The sequence below is a fragment of the Acipenser ruthenus genome, chromosome 7, assembly GCF_902713425.1.
Source record: "Acipenser ruthenus chromosome 7, fAciRut3.2 maternal haplotype, whole genome shotgun sequence".
NCBI classification, from domain to species: domain Eukaryota; kingdom Metazoa; phylum Chordata; class Actinopteri; order Acipenseriformes; family Acipenseridae; genus Acipenser; species Acipenser ruthenus.
The window spans coordinates 26,133,003-26,151,939 of NC_081195.1; the positions used below are offsets into that span (position 1 = coordinate 26,133,003).

The 18,937-nt window shown below is 41.4% G+C and overlaps 2 protein-coding genes across 2 annotated transcripts in view; one reads left to right on the forward strand and one right to left on the reverse strand.

The window, feature by feature from the left end:
* The first annotated feature begins 2,142 nt into the window (after positions 1-2,142).
* Positions 2,143-4,570, forward strand: LOC131737471 (mitochondrial import inner membrane translocase subunit Tim10 B-like). The gene is made up of 3 exons (XM_059026713.1): positions 2,143-2,601; positions 3,276-3,371; positions 3,699-4,570. The coding sequence occupies exons 1-3, from the start codon at positions 2,572-2,574 to the stop codon at positions 3,969-3,971; spliced, it is 399 nt and encodes a 132-aa protein (XP_058882696.1). The 5' UTR covers positions 2,143-2,571; the 3' UTR covers positions 3,972-4,570.
* A 7,911-nt stretch (positions 4,571-12,481) lies between these two features.
* Positions 12,482-18,937, reverse strand: part of LOC117414907 (protein jagged-1-like) — a 71,861-nt gene continuing 65,405 nt past the window's right edge. Inside the window, exon 14 of the mRNA XM_034024758.3 lies at positions 12,482-17,199. Within this exon, the coding sequence (XP_033880649.2) occupies positions 16,853-17,199 (347 nt within the window). The 3' untranslated portion in view covers positions 12,482-16,852. The remainder of the gene's footprint in view (positions 17,200-18,937) is intronic.

Here is an 18,937-nt window from a genome sequence, read left to right on the forward strand (position 1 = left end):
TGAAAAAATGCTGTAAAGTAAGAATGCTTTCAAAAATAGACCTGTTAATAGTTTATATTTATCAATTAACAAAATGCAAAGTGAGTTAACAGAAGAAAAATCTACATCAGATCAATATTTGGTGTGACCACCCTTTGCCTTCAAAGCAGCATCAATTCTTCTAGGTACACTTGCACACAGTTTTTGAAGGAACTCGGCAGGTAGGTTGGCCCAAACATCTTGGAGAACTAACCACAGTTCTTCTGTGGATTTAGGCAGCCTCAGTTGCTTCTCTCTCTTCATGTAATCCCAGACAGACTCGATGATGTTGAGATCAGGGCTCTGTGGGGGCCATACCATCACTTCCAGGACTCCTTGTTCTTCTTTACGCTGAAGATAGTTCTTAATGACTTTCGCTGTATGTTTGGGGTCGTTGTCATGCTGCAGAATAAATTTGGGGCCTATCAGATGCCTCCCTGATGGTATTGCATGATGGATAAGTATCTGCCTGTACTTCTCAGCATTGAGGAGACCATTAATTCTGACCAAATCCCTAACTCCATTTGCAGAAATGCAGCCCCAAACTTGCAAGGAACCTCCAGCATGCTTCACTGTTGCCTTCAGACACTCATTCGTGTACCACTCTCCAGCCCTTCGGCGAACAAACTGCCTTCTGCTACAGCCAAATATTTCAAATTTTGACTCATCAGTCCAGAGCACCTGCTGCCATTTTTCTGCACCCCAGTTCCAGTGTTTTCGTGCATAGTTGAGTCGCTTGGCCTTGTTTCCACGTCGGAGGTATGGCTTTTTGGCCGCAAGTCTTCCATGAAGGCCACTTCTGACCAGACTTCTCCGGACAGTAGATGGGTGTACCAGGGTCCCACTGTTTTCTGCCAATTCTGAGCTGATGGCACTGCTGGACATCTTCCGATTGCGAAGTGAAGTAAGCATGATGTGTCTTTAATCTGCTGCAGTAAGTTTCCTTGGCCGACCACTGCGTCTACGGTCCTCAACGTTGCCCGTTTCTTTGTGCTTCTTCAAAAGAGCTTGGACAGCACATCTGGAAACCCCTGTCTGCCTTGAAATTTCTGCCTGGGAGAGACCTTGCAACTACCTTGTGTCTTGTTGCTGTGCTCAGTCTTGCCATGGTGTATGACTTTTGACAGTAAACTGTCTTCAGCAACCTCACCTTGTTAGCTGAGGTTGGTTGTTTCTCACCCAGTTTTATTCCTCCTACACAGCTGTTTCTGTTTCAGTTAATGATTGTGTTTCAACCTACATATTGAATTGATTAGCACCTGTTTAGTATAATTGTTTAATCATACACCTGACTATATGCCTACAAAATCCCTGACTTTGTGCAAGTGTACCTAGAAGAATTGATGCTGTTTTGAAGGCTGGTCACACCAAATATGGATTTGATTTAGATTTTTCTTCTGTTCACTCACTTTGCATTTAGTTAATTGATAAATATAATCTATTAACATGTCTATTTTTGAAAGCATTCTTACTTTACAGCATTTTTTTCACACCTGCCTAAAACTTCTGCACAGTACTGTGTATATATATATATATATATATATATATATATATATATATATATATATATATATATATATACCCATTCAATGTAAAGCAGGATAAAAACTAAGGTTCGCGCTTGAGAAAATAACGGTCTCTGCACAGCACGAGACTTTATAAACTGGAACCGCTTGAGTGCAGACACGGATAACGATTATATTCTAGTCGTTGTTACTTTAGTAATAGTCCTATTATTATTATTATTATTATTATTATTATTATTATTATTCGGAACACGAAAAAATAGACTGAAAGTTAAAACACCGCCACAAAAGCTCCCAGACGGTCGGAAAAGCTTTGATACTCCGGGACATTAAGTCTGGTAACCTAGCTGCTATGTCGTTTGATCAGTTGAACTCTGAATATCACTACAATAATAAATAGGTACAAAGTGGAAAAAAAGGGTAACATTATTTATAATCACGTTCTTAACTATCTTCTACTAAAAACACGTTCTTATCTCACGTAGGCAAACCTTGCTACAGATTGCGCAGATTTGCAGGTGTTTACGGCAGCCTAATACTTACTGAAAGAATGCGCCTATTTGCGCAATGGTACGGTATCTGTCAGTGGACGTTGGGGGCGGAGATGGAGACGTAGAGTAAGATGGCGATGCCCGGGTGAAAGTCGTGTATGTTAGTGACGCGTGTGTATTTATTTCAAGTGTGTATATAATCAGTTAAAAGATAACTTTTAATGAACCGTTAAGTTCACAATGGACTTGTACTTCAGGATTATATAGTGCTAGTTTCTGGTGCACACAACGAGGCAGTGTGATCTTAATTACAGTGCTGTCTCATCATTGATCATTTGCTAAAGATGAATCCTAAATTATAGAAACATTTTGTTAGCTGCAGTAAGTGTACTACATTCAAACGAGGTAGATAACATAGTGATGCAATAATTTGATAAGGTATCCAGACAGTGTTTTTGTTCGACTCGAATATCCGTGTAATCTCACTTACAGAATTAAGTAGTCTCCGAATTGTTAAATACACATTTCTTTACATAATGGAGCAAGATCAACAACAGATGCGAAATGTAAGTTTGTATTTTTTGTAATTGAAGTGTAATAACTAGTTTTCGGTCCCAGGCTGTACACGGGCGCACGCATTATACGTACGTTTTGTGTTTTAAATCTGAAGTTCTACTGTATATACATATTTGTTAAAAATATTCGACATAATGATTACTTATAACGCCAGTGTATTTCCACATTACAATATTAAGCTTTGAACGTTGCTTTTCCAAAAACAACGATGTCCAGTGTGGAGTCTGGACACATATCCAGACGAAAGAAATGATCATGTTTGTTAGGCAAATAATGTTGACCAGTAGTTCCATAAATTATCGTGATGCTTCTGCAACAAATGTGATCTCTTCAGAGCCAAATAAGAATTCTTAAAGTGGTAGATCTATTCTGGAATTGTCCAAACTTTCTGCAGTTCTAGAATGGGTGGATGAAGCACTAGCCCTGACCTTCACACTGGCGTTAACACCAATCCAGTGCTGTTAAATCCATCAGTCTTTTTACTGGAGTGCTGATGGATGTAAGGGCAAGTTGATGCAGTCATGCATTTCCAAGAAGGGGCCTCCCAACGTCCAGATGCAATATTTTGAGATTGTTTTTGAACAGTAAACATGCACATGAATAACTGTTAGATTTGCAATACTGTTGTTTTCTGCATGTAGTTACCATCTCCGTGTTTTTCCAGTTGCGTGATTTTCTCCTGGTCTACAACAAGATGACCGATATCTGCTTCAGCCGCTGTGCGAGTAACCTGAGTTATAGGACGCTCACCATGGATGAGGTCAGGCTTCCTTCAAATAAGACATTCATTTAAAAGAGGGTTGAGTCTGCTTGTCATGGTGTTTAGGAAAAGTAATTGGTTGGAAACTTACAAGCGGCCAGACTGAAAACATCTCCAAAATGACTGAATCCCAGGAAGGTGTTTGACTTGGGGTTGCTTGTCATGAAATTACTCTCCTTGCCATTCAGTGCCCACTAAAACTCTTCAGTGAATAAAGTCCACCACCCACCGATTCTTAAATTCCCACCATTAGGATTAAAACATGGCATGCTTTTTTTCCCCCACACCCTTTTAGTCATTTCTCTCTCTGTTTCTTTCCCATCCCAGGAGAGCTGCCTGGATAGCTGTGCTGGGAAGCTCATTCGTTCCAATCATCGTCTGATGGGAGCTTACGTGAAGCTAATGCCGACCATCGTGCAACGTAGACTGGCTGAGTATGAGAAAAAGGCTGGAGAATTACCACAGGCTGCAGAGGGTACCTCTCTGCCCGACTCGAATGCCCCACTGCCCATCCAGCAGAGTAACCTCCAACCTGCAGACACAAACCAACAGGCTCCTATCACACCTCCATCAGAAGTGACTGCATCCCCTGGGAGCTAGAAAACAGGCACGACTGTCCTGCACAACAGCCCAGGACAAATGGGTTCTGCAGATCGTGCGCAGGCCTGCCAAAGTGACGTGTAATCAGGACTCCACCGTTAGAAAGACAGTGCCTTTAAGCCCAAGGCTGTCTCTGTTTTTCCAATCCTTTTGTCCCTCTGTTTGTTTGCAAGTTATGTTATCAGTGGAAATGTAAACAGTAATGCTTCAAGTAAAGGTGGACTATTTCAGATACCTCATTGGCTATAAAGTAGTGATGGGCAATGAAATGAAAAATATTAAGTACGATGTCAAGCTGAATTTTGTATTATTTTGAGATGTGTTTTGATGTCTGAACAGTTTATATGATGTCTATCCCGTTTATAATACCGAAAGTTCACATTTAAACCATGTTGATGAATACATTAATACTCGCATAAGTAATCACATACACAAAATTCAATGAAATGCTGACGCGTGCGCATCTCTCAAAATAATACAAAATTCTGCAGGACACCAGACACACCAATAATAGTGCCAAACTTAATGCAGCATGCAAATAGCGTTTGGTACCTAAAGACCAATCAATGGACTACAATGGTTAAATAATACTTTAGTGTGTGCTGTTTGCCTATGAGACTGACAATGATTGGTATGTATGGGGCTTTATTGTATCTTAATATAAAATAAACTTGATTATACTGCTTTATATTGTAGCAGTATTAGATATCGAGGTATGGAAATTATCAATATTTAACAATATCGATGTCATATCAAAATATCACTGCTGGTGGGCGTTGTATCCATGGCACAATAGTATAATCCTAGCTCTGACTTTATCTTGGTAACAGCAAAAAACACGGGTTTATGGAGGATATTAAATGGAATAAAAAGGTCTGTGTTGCTCGATTTAAAGAGTAGCAGGGTTCTGAAAAATATAACGTGACACGTCCCCACGTGTTGCTACAACCGTTTAAATAATGAACCTGTCATTGGAAATAAAAAAAAAATGTTAATGAGGTAATCAATACATTGCAGGCCTATTCATTTAAATAGAATTGTTGAAACATCTGATTTATTTATGTATCTATTATTGTATGAAACTGAAGACGATCCTGTATGAAGAGAAATGAAAGCTAACTTACTTTAAGGAACATACTGTGATGTGTTTAGCATAGGCTGTGTTCACCCACTTTAAACACTCAAAAAGACCATGTTTATTTAATTTTCATCTCATTATGTAAAAGCGAGACTGGTTAGAATTATTCTCCAGGTTTTACTTGCAAATCGTTCTGAAAAGTGGTGCTAAACTGTTCCGAAAACCCACCACAGCACCACATTTGACACCTGATTAAAAAATTAAGGTCCTTTCCAGTTTGACCCGGGTTGAGCGAGACAAAATGCGAAATAATCAACAGCCAGGCCTGTGTGAAGGTTTCACTTCCGCAAGGAACATTTCTGTTTATTCTGTTTCGCCAGATTTTTGTTGATTGAGACACAGCATGAGCCCGATTGCAGCAGGGGTGAAGAAACATTTGCTCTAATTAACTTAAGAGAAGCTTGGATGGGCATTGATACGCGCGTTGTGTCCTTGCGTCTGTCACCCAGGTCAACTCTGCTTTATCAAAAGCAGTGTGAAATCACGTACCCGACCCGCACGACACCAGGTCCTGACCCGGGTAGGGTCCAACCCAGTATTTACCAATGTGCTAGGAGCTCTAGTAATTTCTGACAACCGGAAAATCTATTATCTAAACTGTGTCCATTTTACATTTGTGTAAAATTAAACTGAATGATATACAAACTTTGAATGAGTATAGATTTTCTGACTGTATAAATGTTGTGTTGTTTTTAAGTGCGTAGATGGATTATTGCAGGTATAATTAACAGAAACAATCACTGACAAAGGAAATGTCCAGGTTCTGGAATATGAATGGGCTGTAATGTGAAAAGTATTCCTTGTTATAATTATTATTTATTTCTTAGCAGACACCCTTATCCAGAGCAACTTACAACTGTTACAAGATAGCACGTTATTTTCACATACAATTACATTATTTTTTACACATTATTTTTACATACAATTACCCATTTATACAGTTGGGTTTTTATTTGTACCTTGCTCAAAGGTACAGCAGCAGTGTCCCCCACCTGGGATTGAACCCACGACCCTCTGGTCAAGAGTCCAGAGCCCTAACCACTACTCCACACTGCTGCCATATATATCTTGTTATAAGGAACCCCATTAAATTCCCACAAGAATCCTGTAAGAAAGATCCCCTAAGAACCCAATAAGAATCCTATAGGAAACCCCATTCAAATCCAATGATAACCCTATAAGAATCCTATAGGAACCCCATGGTTTGTGAACAATGGGATTTTCATAGGTCCCAATTCACCTTGGGAATCCCATAAGGGTTGTCAAGTCAAATCAGAATGCTCCTGTATTACAGCAGCTGGGGGCTATATAAGTGTCAAGCTTTCACAGCTCAGCCCTTTGGAAATGCCAGCATTGACCAGCGCTGGTGCAATGTGAGTGCTGGTGTTGCTCATTCTGTATTACTGGGTGAGGAGACCAGTAATGCAGAAGATATTGTCCCATTCCACAGTCAATGACTCGAGTTGCTGTGCACCTGTCCTGTGCTGTACCAGCTGGGTGAAGCCTTGGAAAAGTGTACCACCGTAAATCTGCTCAATAATTGTGCAGTTTTCACATGTGTATGGATATACTATGATTTGCCTTGGTTTTTAAATTATTGTTATATGCTTTACCATGCTTTGCTATGGACTTTCTAAGGGGAACCTGTAAAACATTTCCATTTCCTAAAACCCACGGGTCCCAGCCTGCTAGCAGTGCTAGAATTGTCAGGGAGGGGTCTTGGAGACCCGCGTATTTACTACAGCACTTTCTTGTAGTACTATTTTTCTCCACTAGATGTCAGAAAACTCAAATGTAAGTTATTTATACGGAAGAAAAAAATTATTATGGGGTGCTGTTTTCTCTTTTTTGTAAGTCTGATTTGCACAAATGTCTGGTTGATATACCGGTAAATAAAAATAAAAATAATATTTAATTGCTAAATTATTGCATTATTAGGATATTTAGGATATATATTTTTTTAAATATAAATGATCATAATACATTGTGATTATAAACCATTAATATGAAATTATCACATATGTTTTAGAACGTGCACTAAAAAAAAGCAAATCAATTTACCGAAAGGATCCTAATCATTGTTTGAGAAAGTATCTGGGCTCTCTACAGCCACACAACCGTAGTGAAGGGATCTGTGTTTTACCCTGATTTTAAACATTGCATTCAGATCAACCCTAACCTTTACATGTGGTGTCTTTAATGTGGCTATAAGTTAAAACACTGTGGCAGAAGCAGGGTTCATTTTTACTGGACAATGCCGGTAATGGATCTTAATTAAGAAAATGAAAGAATGCAGCAGTGTAGCAAACATCAAGACAATAACTGGAGCTGTACTGTCTGAGAGGTCTTTATCATCATTTGCATGTGCAGAATGCCAGTTAGGAGTGATGCTGATGGGTCACCTCCCAGCTGTCAATCCTTAAGCAATTGACTGAGCTCTATAAAATACATGAAATGAAGGCTATCTTTTCAACACTGGAATGGATTTTTAGGAAAAGGGATAATGATGTCGTTATGGTCTCTGACTCCATGGCATCCTCCATTGAAAACCTGTTTAGCTAAATCTAGACAGGATTTAGTATATGGGTTAGAGCACAGAGCACATTTATTTTAGAAGTCAAATGCTTCAGCCCATACATAACCTAGTTCCACAGTTCCATTCTATACCACACACGTCACAGAGTCAGGTTAACACAAGTTAGTCCAGATAGAGGCACGTCTACACAGCTCTCCACCCTCGCCACAGCCGAGGAATACTCCACAGAGTACAACCGCAGTGGTGCCGCAAATTACCTACAAACAACTATAAATTACCTACAAATTAACTACAGCAAGCATTTGGTAAAGGCTCATTACAGAGTGAAGGGGGGTGGAATAGATGTCAGATTATCAAGTGGAAATGCAAATGGAAATCAAGACCCCCTTTATGAAAAAGTGAGGCTAAAACGTAGGGTAAGGAAAGGAAAACATGTATGTAAGATTAATCCATTGATCAATAATACATACTGGTAGGAATATTAGCAGAGGAAGTTACACTGAGCAGATAAAGGGAGCCCTTGAAGTCCTATTGATTGGGGGTAAATACCTGACGTGTGAAACCTGTAACGAATATGAAAGAATAGAATCTGACTTAATTACATGTGGTAAAGATAAAGAGGAAAGGAAACTGCTGTTACAAAATATAAAGAAAGCAGGATGGAAATAACACATGGGAAAATACTGACTAAAGCAACAACTAATTGGGAAATATAGACAAGTATCTTTAAATGTATTAAAAATACAATACAAAACGGGTCTTGTTTCTTTGCTGACCAATAGTTGGCAGTTATAAGTATATGAATAGGCTTCAAGCAGCTATAAGCCAGAAGACAGGAGCAGTCTGGCTGAGCACTGACACATGCCTCATTTAGTTTTGAGTGCAGACACACAGTAAATGAAATGCTTGTTCGTGAAGTTTTGTTTAACCTCGTTTGTTTTGATTTAGTCTTTTTGCCCCAGGAGTTTCCACAACACTGAAAAGGTTGACAGTGATCACAGACAGCAAGATATTACCTGTTGCACACTTCCATTAGATATACAGGGTCTCAGAGGTGCAGTCTGAAAGAATCATGTTAGTCAGCATGTACTTGCATTTTTATCTGGTACTGCTCTAGGGTTAAAGAAAGCTGTTTGCTAGCCATGCTTTTAGACTTGCACTTCCTGGATCATGTCACCTGGTTGGTGACACTGACTCTGCCTTTTCTGTCATTAACCAACCAGCTCCTTATGACTGCTTTCAAACAGTAACAGGACCCAGAACACACTGCTGAGGTGAAATAGTGTAGTGAAATCCTGAAAATGTGCCCAATATTAAAGATGTGAAGCAGCCTTGGCCCGTACTGTACAGCTTCTGGCAGTGATGACGGATGCATGAGGTCAGCTGTCCACCCTGCTACTGTCAGTGTCCCTCATACAGGAAGTGGCTCTCTCCTCAGCTGTAACTTGCGCCAGCCTGGAGATCCTGCCAGCCCTTCAAACGATGAGCAAACTTCCCCCGCCGCCCATCCACACCCACCCCGCTCCGGAAGGCAGGGAAGCAGGGGAGCAGGGGCCAGGCCTCTCCTCACTGAGCTAGCAGCTGCCAGGGAGCTGGGGGCTGGGTGGGGCTTAGGCACTGCATACCTAATGGGATTATTCTACAGTAGAAATAGAAGAAACCAAGTCACCCAGCAAAGAGGAAAAGTTTGTAGAAGGCACTGTTGGGTAGCACCTGATAGAATAACAAAGTGATTGTGAAGCACGTGGTTTCAGGTGTTGTGGTTGCAATCCATTGCATATACATTAGATTTTAGAACATGAATACACAGTTTTAAAAAAAAAGTACAATGCGATGGCAGCCTCACCCCACTGTAGCTGCTAGTATTGCCACTCTACAGGACAATTGCATTGCCATGAAGAACATTTCAGAAGGGTATAGTTAACATACTATGGTTCCATTCTGCCAATGACAGCACCGTTTAAATATGCAGTTTTGAAAGAACTTATATATCAAACATTCATTTTAAAACATCAGATCTGGTCCTACACGAAGTTAAAGAAATCTTTGCTTCCAAACCATGCTTTTAGACTGTCTTGCCCTTCCTGGATCATTTCACCTGAGAGTGAAATTCTCCCCACCTTTTCAATGTGTTTACTATAGTTTTCCATGTCTGCCATGTTTTTTTTTAAATATACTTTATCACACCTCTGTGCTTTCAAATGCTTCCCTATGCTTTACCATGCTTTCACTATACTTTATTACACTTTTACTATGGGACACTTTTATAAGGACACTTAGCACACAATCCTGTGATTGTGACGATGGAAGTCCATACATTAATAACATGTATTTATCCCAGTTACATCCCAATCACATCACCTTGCTGGAAGTACATTGCTGTAAGTGCGGCTACGTGGTTTTGTTTGTAGGTCCCGTGCCGTCTCGTTGTCCCAGTCCATCCTCTTTATATAATGTTGTATCCAGGGTTGTAAAGCTCTTGAATTATGAGCCAGTGCAGTGCAGTGGATTCACTGCTGGATTAAAAAGCCCCTGCGTTTTTGGCGCAGTGCCAGCTGCGCACTCCATGTTCCTCCCTGCCCCCTGGCAATGAGTCTGTTTACCTGAGAAAGAGCCTCACACACCCACCCCAGCCTGCACCCGGGTGGGGAATTACTTTTAAAAAATAATCTGTTAGTGGGGCTCCCAAGTGGCGCACCCTATAGTCTGGACGTCGTCGGTTTGAGTCCAGGTTATTCGATTGTCGACCATGGACAGGAGTTCCCAGGAGGCGGCGCACAATTGGCCGAGCGCCGCCCTGGGGGGGTTTAGGTCGGCCAGGGTGTCCTCGGCTCACCGCACACCAGTGACCCCTGTAGTCTGGCCAGGCGCCTGCAGGCTTAGCTCCAACGCTGCAGCTCTGAGGTGGCTGCATGGTGAGTCTCCAGTGTGAAAACAAGTGGTCGGCTCACGGCACATGCTTAGGAGGACAGCGTGGATATTCTAAATTGGGAGAAAAAAAATAATTGGCGACTACTAAATTTAAATAAAGGTATTCCTATACGTTACAGTGTGGGACACAGGTGAGGCATGTGGATGGTATTCCTATACGTTACAGTGTGGGATGTAGGTGAGGCATGTGGATGGTATTCCTATACGTTACAGTGTGGGATGTAGGTGAGGCATGTGGATGGTATTCCTATACGTTACAGCATATCAAACCACGATAATAAAGTGGGATTAAGAGGTAACTTAAAATGGGCATGAATAGTAAGGGGAAATGAAGTAAAAAGTCTCTTACTTTTCCACTAAGGTCAAGTAACAAAATTAATGAGAAAATTAATATAATTTTAAGGAGGCAATTAAGGGATTTGGTCTCATAGGGCCTTATTTCACAGCGGTGACTCCAGGCTTTAATGAACTCCCTTTTTTTTAATGTTTTTTTTCTTTTTCTTTAAATATTTGAATTGTTGTGTGTTTCTCATTTGGTAACATTCACCTAATTCTTTCTGTTTGAAAAACAGGAGGTAATTAAAGCCTGGTGTAAACACTTTGAAAATATGGCCCTTAGTCTTACAAAGTCTTTATTTCACTCCTATTTTTTGAAAGAGCTAAAAACACCTATTCGTTTTTACAAAACTAGAATAAAAAAATAGGAGTTCATTAAAGAATAGTCCTCATTGTTCAGGGCTGTGTGAAGCTGCCGGTCTTCACTGGGGATTGTCAGAGTCTGCACTACAGTGGAATCCGACTGACCAGGCACTCTCAAGCCAGGTGTTCTGTTGTGGGGAGTTGCTGCAGTGAGGGGACGTAATTGGGCATTTTAAATTGGGAAAAAAATTGGGAGTAAAATAATAATTATTTGGATATGAAAAACACTAATGATGTTAAAGTTGTTATTACAAACATATTTCCATGATTCTTCACCTGACTTAAATTCGCTATAAAGGTCTCAGGTGTACAGTTTTGTATAACGAGCACGTCTGGTCGCACTCAGGTTACAGAAATCTCTGTTTACAAGCCCTGCTGTCCGGTAGTGCTACACTTCCTTGGTCATGTGGGGGAGGATATTGTCCCCACCCTTTCAACGCCTTCTTAGCTGTCATTAACCAACCAGCTGCTTTCCCTATTAAATGGCATGCACCCCAGCCAATAAAATGACCCTAATGATACTGCTGAGACAAAGTGACCAAGAAGGCGTAAGTGATGAAATAAGGCAAGCTATCAGAGAAAACTCTTTCACCCAGTCTAGCACCAAATATGTTTGAAAATGAAAATACATGGCTGCTGTGACAAGCTTCTTTCAAGACAGCAAGAAATGTTCCAGATCTTACAGTTAATGGACGTGAACGACCGGTGAGACTACTGGAATTATTTTGCTCACTAAAACCACTTTCATTTTGTTGCATTAATCATTGCGCCGTAGGATTGTATAATTTCCATAGAAGTTTAACTCCAGCTGAAATGTTAATTGAATTGCTTCCTAATGGAGTCTGCTCTGATATCCTGAGCACGGGCACAAACACTTAGATTAATGACGGGATATTTGGTTTCTTTCGGTTGCAATGCTGCAGTGCATGTCCTTTGGGACTGGTTATTTGCTTTAGTTTGATTTACTTTAATCCACATACCTAACTTCTTAAAGTCTTATAATCTCTATCTCCCTCTGTGCAGGTGGTGCAGAGAAAGAGAGGCTCTTATACTCTCTGAACAGCCTCCCTCTGTGCAGGTGAAGCAGAGAAAGAGAAAGGGAGGCTATTATACTCTCTGAACAGCCTCCCTCTGCTCTGTGCTGGTGGTGCTAAGAGACAGAGAAAGGGAGGCTCTTACACTAGTAACTGTGCTGTAAACTTCAAATCATTTGAAAACGTTTTATTACAATTCACACTGATGACATTAGCATTGTACAAAAAATGTTCAATAAAAAGACCAAACATAAATATGTACATCATTTACAATAACAGTAGTATTTACACAGAAGTAGAAAAATCACACATCTTGAGCAGGAATGTGTTCAAGCACAAACTTGTTGATAGAGGAGGGCTGGGTCGCTTGGTTATAGTTTTTATATAACACACAGTTTCAAACTGAAGCAGGAAGATAGTCACCTAGTTAGCAACCAAGAGAACTATTAAGGTTAGCTTGAGCATCCGTTAACAAGGGATACACTTCAGTAAGCTGCACAATTCTGCAATATATCTGTGCCATTTGGAGCAGGTAACTTCACATGTCATTTGAATTGCTGTTTCACATGTGCAATCATTCAGAGAGGTACTGAACTATATTGATCCCACACTGATTACCTGATCTTTTGGAGGAGCCCAAGTCCCAGGACTGAACAGCCTTCCACCATTCAAATCATATGACAATGTCACTTTTCAACTGGACCTACAGGTGTTGAGAGATTACATGATTTGAGTCCTGGCACTTTGGATTCTCCAGACAAGCTCCAAGCAGCTTAAAGCCAGGTAAAGGCAGCTTTAGAGAACAATAATGACTCAATATTGGATCAACTGAACCCAGAAAGACCCAGAATACTTGCAAACATACAGGGGCATGCTAAAAAGCAACAGACATTGGAAGTCACTTGACACGACTGTAGAATGAAAACAGATTCCCTGCAGTAGTTTGGGATCAGCAGCCGTTCAGCCGACCACAGCTCATCTCTTCCTACACACCGTTCACCCCACTGGGGGCATCTCATCTAATAGGGCAGAATGAATTGTTTTTTTAATGTTCCCAGTTTTATTCCTGATACTTGCTAGGCTATTCCATGTAATTATATCTCTCTGTGTAAAAGGACTTCCTACCTTGTTTTCTAAACTTTGCTCAGCTTCCAGTCACACTCTCTTGTCCTGGTCACTGTGCTAAAATTGAAGTAGTGTCTTGGGTTAACGTTCTCTCTACTATTTAGGATTTTCTACCCATTTTGTTTGTCCATGCTTTTCCCATTGCTGTGCTATGCACTTACCATACTTAAACTTCCTGACTCCCTATAGTGGACAAGCACCATGCTCCCTGACTCCCTCTTACAAGTGGAGAATTGACCCAACCCCTTCAATGGCTTCTTTCCTGTCATTAACCAACCAGCTGCTTTCTAAATTGACTGACCTGCAGCCAGCAACATGACGTAAAAGACACCACTGAGGTGAAATGACCCAGGAAGTGTAACAGATAAGGCATAGAAACTGAGAACTATAAAATGTGTTTCTTTCAAAACTGCACATTTCAGACCTGTGAAGTGCATCTAGATTTGAAAACACAGTGATACACATTCTAGAAGACAAAGATCTGTAATATTGACAAGAATTACTTTTTGCCGTCAGGAATCTGCAGTAGATGATCTTCACAAACCCTGCTGAGCAGGCTCCACAGTATAGTGGTTTGATGTGTTTGAAGAAATGGGTTGTGATTGCTCCCTGCCCTGTAGCCCCTTGGCTCATATTAGTATGTAATGGATAACCCTGTTTAGCTCACGGAGAGTCACGTTATTGTCTCGTTCATTTATCTTCCCCTCACGGTTGTATTACAAGGTTCATACTGAATGCAAACATATGTACAGTGCCTATAGAAAGTCTACACCCCTTTCAAAATGTTCACCTTTTGTTGCCTTATAGCCTGGAATTAAAATGAATTAAAATCGTTTGTTTTTTTTTCATTTATCTACACATCCTACCCCACAACTTCCAAGTGAAAAAAATATTCTAGAAATTTGTAGAAAATAAATTAAAAATAAAAACTGAAATAGCTTGTTTTGATAAGTGTCCACCCCCCTTGTATTAGCAATCCTAAATTAGCTCAGGTGTAACCAATCGCCCTCAAAATCACACACCAAGTTAAGTGGCCTCCACCGGTGTTAAATTGTAGTGATTCACATGATTTCAGGATAAATTCAGCAGTTCCTGTAGGTTCCCTCTGCTGGGTAGTGCATTTCAAAGCAAAGACCCAACCATGAGCACCAAGGCGCTTTCAAAAGAACTCCGGGACAAAGTTGTTGAAGGGCACAGATTAGGGGATGGGTATAAAAAAATATCAAAGGCCTTGAATATCCCTTGGAGCACGTTCAAGACGATTATTAAGAGGCGGAAGGTGTATGGCACCACCAAGACCCTGCCTAGATCAGGCCGTCCCTCCAAACTGGATGACCGAGCAAGGAGGAGACTGATCAGAGAGGCTACCAGGAGGCTAATGGCAACTTTGCAAGAGCTACATGCTTTTTATGGCCAAGACTGGTCAAAGTGTTCATGTGACAACAATATCTCAAGCACTCCACAAATCTGGCCTTTATGGTAGGGTGGCAAGAAGGAAGCCATTACTCAAGAAAGCCCACCTTGAATCCCGTTTGAAGTATGCAAAAAAACACTCAGAAGATTCTGTAGCCATGTGGCAAAAAGGTTTTTGGTCTGACGAAACTAAAATGGAACTTTTTGGCCTAAATGCAAAGCGTTATGTTTGGCACAAACCCAACACAGCGCATCACCCACAGAACACCATCCCTACTGTGAAGCATGGTGGTGGCAGCATCATGTTATGGGGATATTTCTCATCGGCAGGGACTGGGGCACTTATCAGGATAGAAGGGAAAATGAATGGAGCAAAGTACAGAAACTTCCTTGAGGAAAACCTGCTGCCCTCTGCAAGAAAGCTGAAACTGGGACTGAAGTTTACCTTTCAGCATGACAATGACCCAAAGCACACAGCCAAATCTACACTGGAGTGGCTAAGGAACAAAAAGGTAAATGTCCTTGAGTGGCCCAGTCAGAGCCCCGACCTAAATCGAAAATTTGTGGCATGACTTGAAGATTGCTGTCCATCAGCGCTCCCCAAGAAAATGACAGAGCTTGAACAGTTTTGTAAAGAAGAATGGTCAAATATTGCCAAATCGAGGTGTGCAAAGTTGGTAGAGACCTATCCCAACAGACTCACAGCTGTAATTGCTGCCAAAGGTGCTTCCACCAAGTATTAACTCAGGGCGGGGGAGACTTATCCAATTATGATCTTTCAGTTTTGTACTTTTAATATCTAATTTTTTTCTCAATAAAAACGTTTTTCCCCTTAACAGTGTGGAGAATGGTGTGTAGATATGTGGAAAAAAATCCTCATTAAATGCATGAAACTCTGAGGCACTGACACAACAAAATGTAAAAAAAGTTCAAGGGGGTGTAGACTTTCTATAGGTAATGTATACAGCTCTGTGTGGACTGGGTTTATTAGAACAGGCTGCGCCATTCCATAGCCAAGATCATGGAAGTCAATAGAGGCCACAAGATATTTCTGCTGGACAGATCCACTGAGGAGCAAAGCTGTACTCCCAAAATCACACTGTCACTTTACCCACTCTGCCCCTTCTGAATGTTTCTTTACAGGACTAGCGCTCCCTTAATCCAAGCTCATCCCCCTGTGTTCTTATACCTGCACACCTCTTCCCTCACTGAAAAAATGACAGCAGTGCAGTAAATATTGTTCACAATAACTGGTTTTAGCCTCACAATTAGTTTTACGTATATGTTTAATAAGCAAATGCGCTCCCCTGGACACCTCTACAAGATGCCCATCAAAGTGCACTTCTGTAGGGTCGGGTGAAAATAGAGACACAGGCTCTGTTTGCCTTTTATGAGAGAACACTACAAAACATATTATCCTGATAAGCAAATCTTTAAAAACGAACCTTACCAATATATGTGCCCCACTGGTAGGTAATATTTCTCGGTTGAATTTTTCAAAATACAGGTTTTAAAAGTAAATATAAAAAAAACGCTCTGAAATTCAACAAGCAGGGCCTCTAGCAGTGCTTAATGGCTTCACACCTACTTCACAAAGCAGAGGGTCGGCTTTCAAACACGCGGGGTCAAGCTAGCAGTAAAGCATGCCTGCCTGTTTCAATCCTGCACGGACGTCAGTTTCTTGACCAGTAAAGCACCATCCAACCACAGGTCCACGTGCAGAAGCAGCATAGCTTGATCACAAAAAAAATACAAAACAGTTAAAGCCCTAACTATGCATAACCCTTGCTATCTACCTGCAATTACTAATTAGGAACCAGCTACATCTCCCATCAGTTGTGAAACGTACATCCTGGGTCTGTCAATGGCAGATTCCTCTGTCAGAAACTCTTTCTGAATGGGTGTGTGCCAGCAGCATGACTGGTGTCTGCGGTCCCAGCTACCCTGTCTGCCTGCCTGCCTGCCTGCCTGCCTGCCTGCCTGCCTGCCTGCCTGGCAAAGGTGCTCACACCTCCAGCTCCTCCCAGTCCGGGCAGTGGAAGTGGTTGAGTTTCTCACGCTCCAGGTTGGAGATATCCACTTTGGGCACCTCGGGGCACTGCATCAGGAGCTTCTTCTCGGGGAGGGGTGCGGAGGTGGGTGGTGGCAGGGCTAGCTCGATCTCCTCGGGTTTGGGCAGGTTCCTGATCAGGTTGATGTACTCGCGCTGGTTGTTGATGCTCTCGTCGGGCGGGCTGCGCTGACAGTCCTTTCTCCGGCGATGACGGACGATCAGAAAGACGCAGAGAGAGATGACCAGGACTGCTAGCACTGACAGCAGGATGATGATCAGATACAGGGTGCCCCTGGAGCCTGGAGACAGAGACAAGAGTACAAGCACAGAGGCTTCGGTCAAAATACTCCAAAGTGTACCTTTCAAGTTTCTAAATAAACAACCTTACTTACTTGAAGTGGCTGAAATGAAATACCTGTTGTTTTTATTTCAAGGTCTGTATTTCTAGCAAGTCCTTTTGAAAAATCGAGCAATGTAAGTCCCTTCAGATCTCACGTTCTCCTCTTCTCCATACCTTTCTCAGATGTATGCAATCACTGAGTGCTTCCTACTGGAATTCCTCAAATACTGATTTTAAAATTGAGAGCTGCTCTTCAGTCTAAGGATGCAATTGCTGCCTACTGTATAAGAGCACATGACTTTAAAGTCTACTTTGGTTATATAAAGTGACAGCCCCTTATACATCTTACTAGTAAACTTTAAAAACGTTCCCACAGTAAAAGCACAGCAAAGTGTAATAAAGCACAGTGAAAGCATGGGAAATCATAGGTAAGTATTGTAAAGCACAGAGAGGTATGATAAAGCATAGGGAAGCATTGTAAAGCACAGAGAGGTATGGTAAAGCATAGGGAAGCATTGTAAAGCACAGAGAGGTCTGGTAAAGCATAGGGAAGCATTGTAAAGCACAGAGAGGTCTGGTAAAGCATAGGGAAGCATTGTAAAGCACAGAGAGGTCTGGTAAAGCATAGGGAAGCATTGTAAAGCACAGAGAGGTCTGGTAAAGCATAGGGAAGCATTGTAAAGCACAGAGAGGTATGGTAAAGCATAGGGAAGCATTGTAAAGCACAGAGAGGTCTGGTAAAGCATAGGGAAGCATTGTAAAGCACAGAAAGGTCTGGTAAAGCATAGGGAAGCATTGTAAAGCACAGAGAGGTCTGGTAAAGCATAGGGAAGCATTGTAAAGCACAGAGAGGTATGGTAAAGCATAGGGAAGCATTGTAAAGCACAGAGAGGTCTGGTAAAGCATAGGGAAGCATTGTAAAGCACAGAAAGGTCTGGTAAAGCATAGGGAAGCATTGTAAAGCACAGAGAGGTCTGGTAAAGCATAGGGAAGCATTGTAAAGCACAGAGAGGTATGGTAAAGCATAGGGACGCATTGTAAAGCACAGAGAGGTATGATAAAGCATATTAATACACAAGGCAAACCAGGGTAAACTATAAGAAATGCATATTATAACAGTGGGGAAAGCATGAGCAAACTGCAAAATTAGCATCCAAAAATACTATGGTAATCTTTTATAAGGGTCTGTCCACAGGGAACATATATTTAATGCTGTTAAAAGCTACTTAGTAGATATTCCCCTCTGGCGACGGGTTACACAGCTTGGTTTTCTTTGTGTAATTGAAGGCAGATATGTCAGATATGTGAAATCCACCCAAATGTTTTAATACACACTGAAATGTAATCGTTGAGGGATTATTACTAGAGTGAGGTATTTGACATGATGTATGAACTTTTTAGTGACAACCCTGTATGGACCTGTTTTAGCTCTGAGGAGCAGAATTAATACTGCAATAAATCACTTACTTTTTTTTTTTTTTTACATTGCCAAATTTTTTACCCCCGTTTTTCAATTTAGACTGTCCTCAGTTCCCCCACAACAGATCAGGTGAACCGCAGGTCCTCCGATCCCTAAGCCAATTCCCTCTCAGACCAGGAGGAGTGAGATTCTGGCCAGTAGGGGCGCTGTAGCATGGGGAGGTCCTACGGGAGCACGGGAGTGACAGAGTCAATGCAATGCTGTCTGTGGAATCCTT

Coding starts and splice junctions, on each gene's coding strand:
- LOC131737471 (XM_059026713.1), top strand. CDS start 2,572: ATGGAGCAAGATCAACAACAGATGCGAAAT. Junction 2,602..3,275: donor ATCAACAACAGATGCGAAAT/GTAAGTTTGTAT, acceptor GTGTTTTTCCAG/TTGCGTGATTTTCTCCTGGT. Junction 3,372..3,698: donor GGACGCTCACCATGGATGAG/GTCAGGCTTCCT, acceptor TTCCCATCCCAG/GAGAGCTGCCTGGATAGCTG.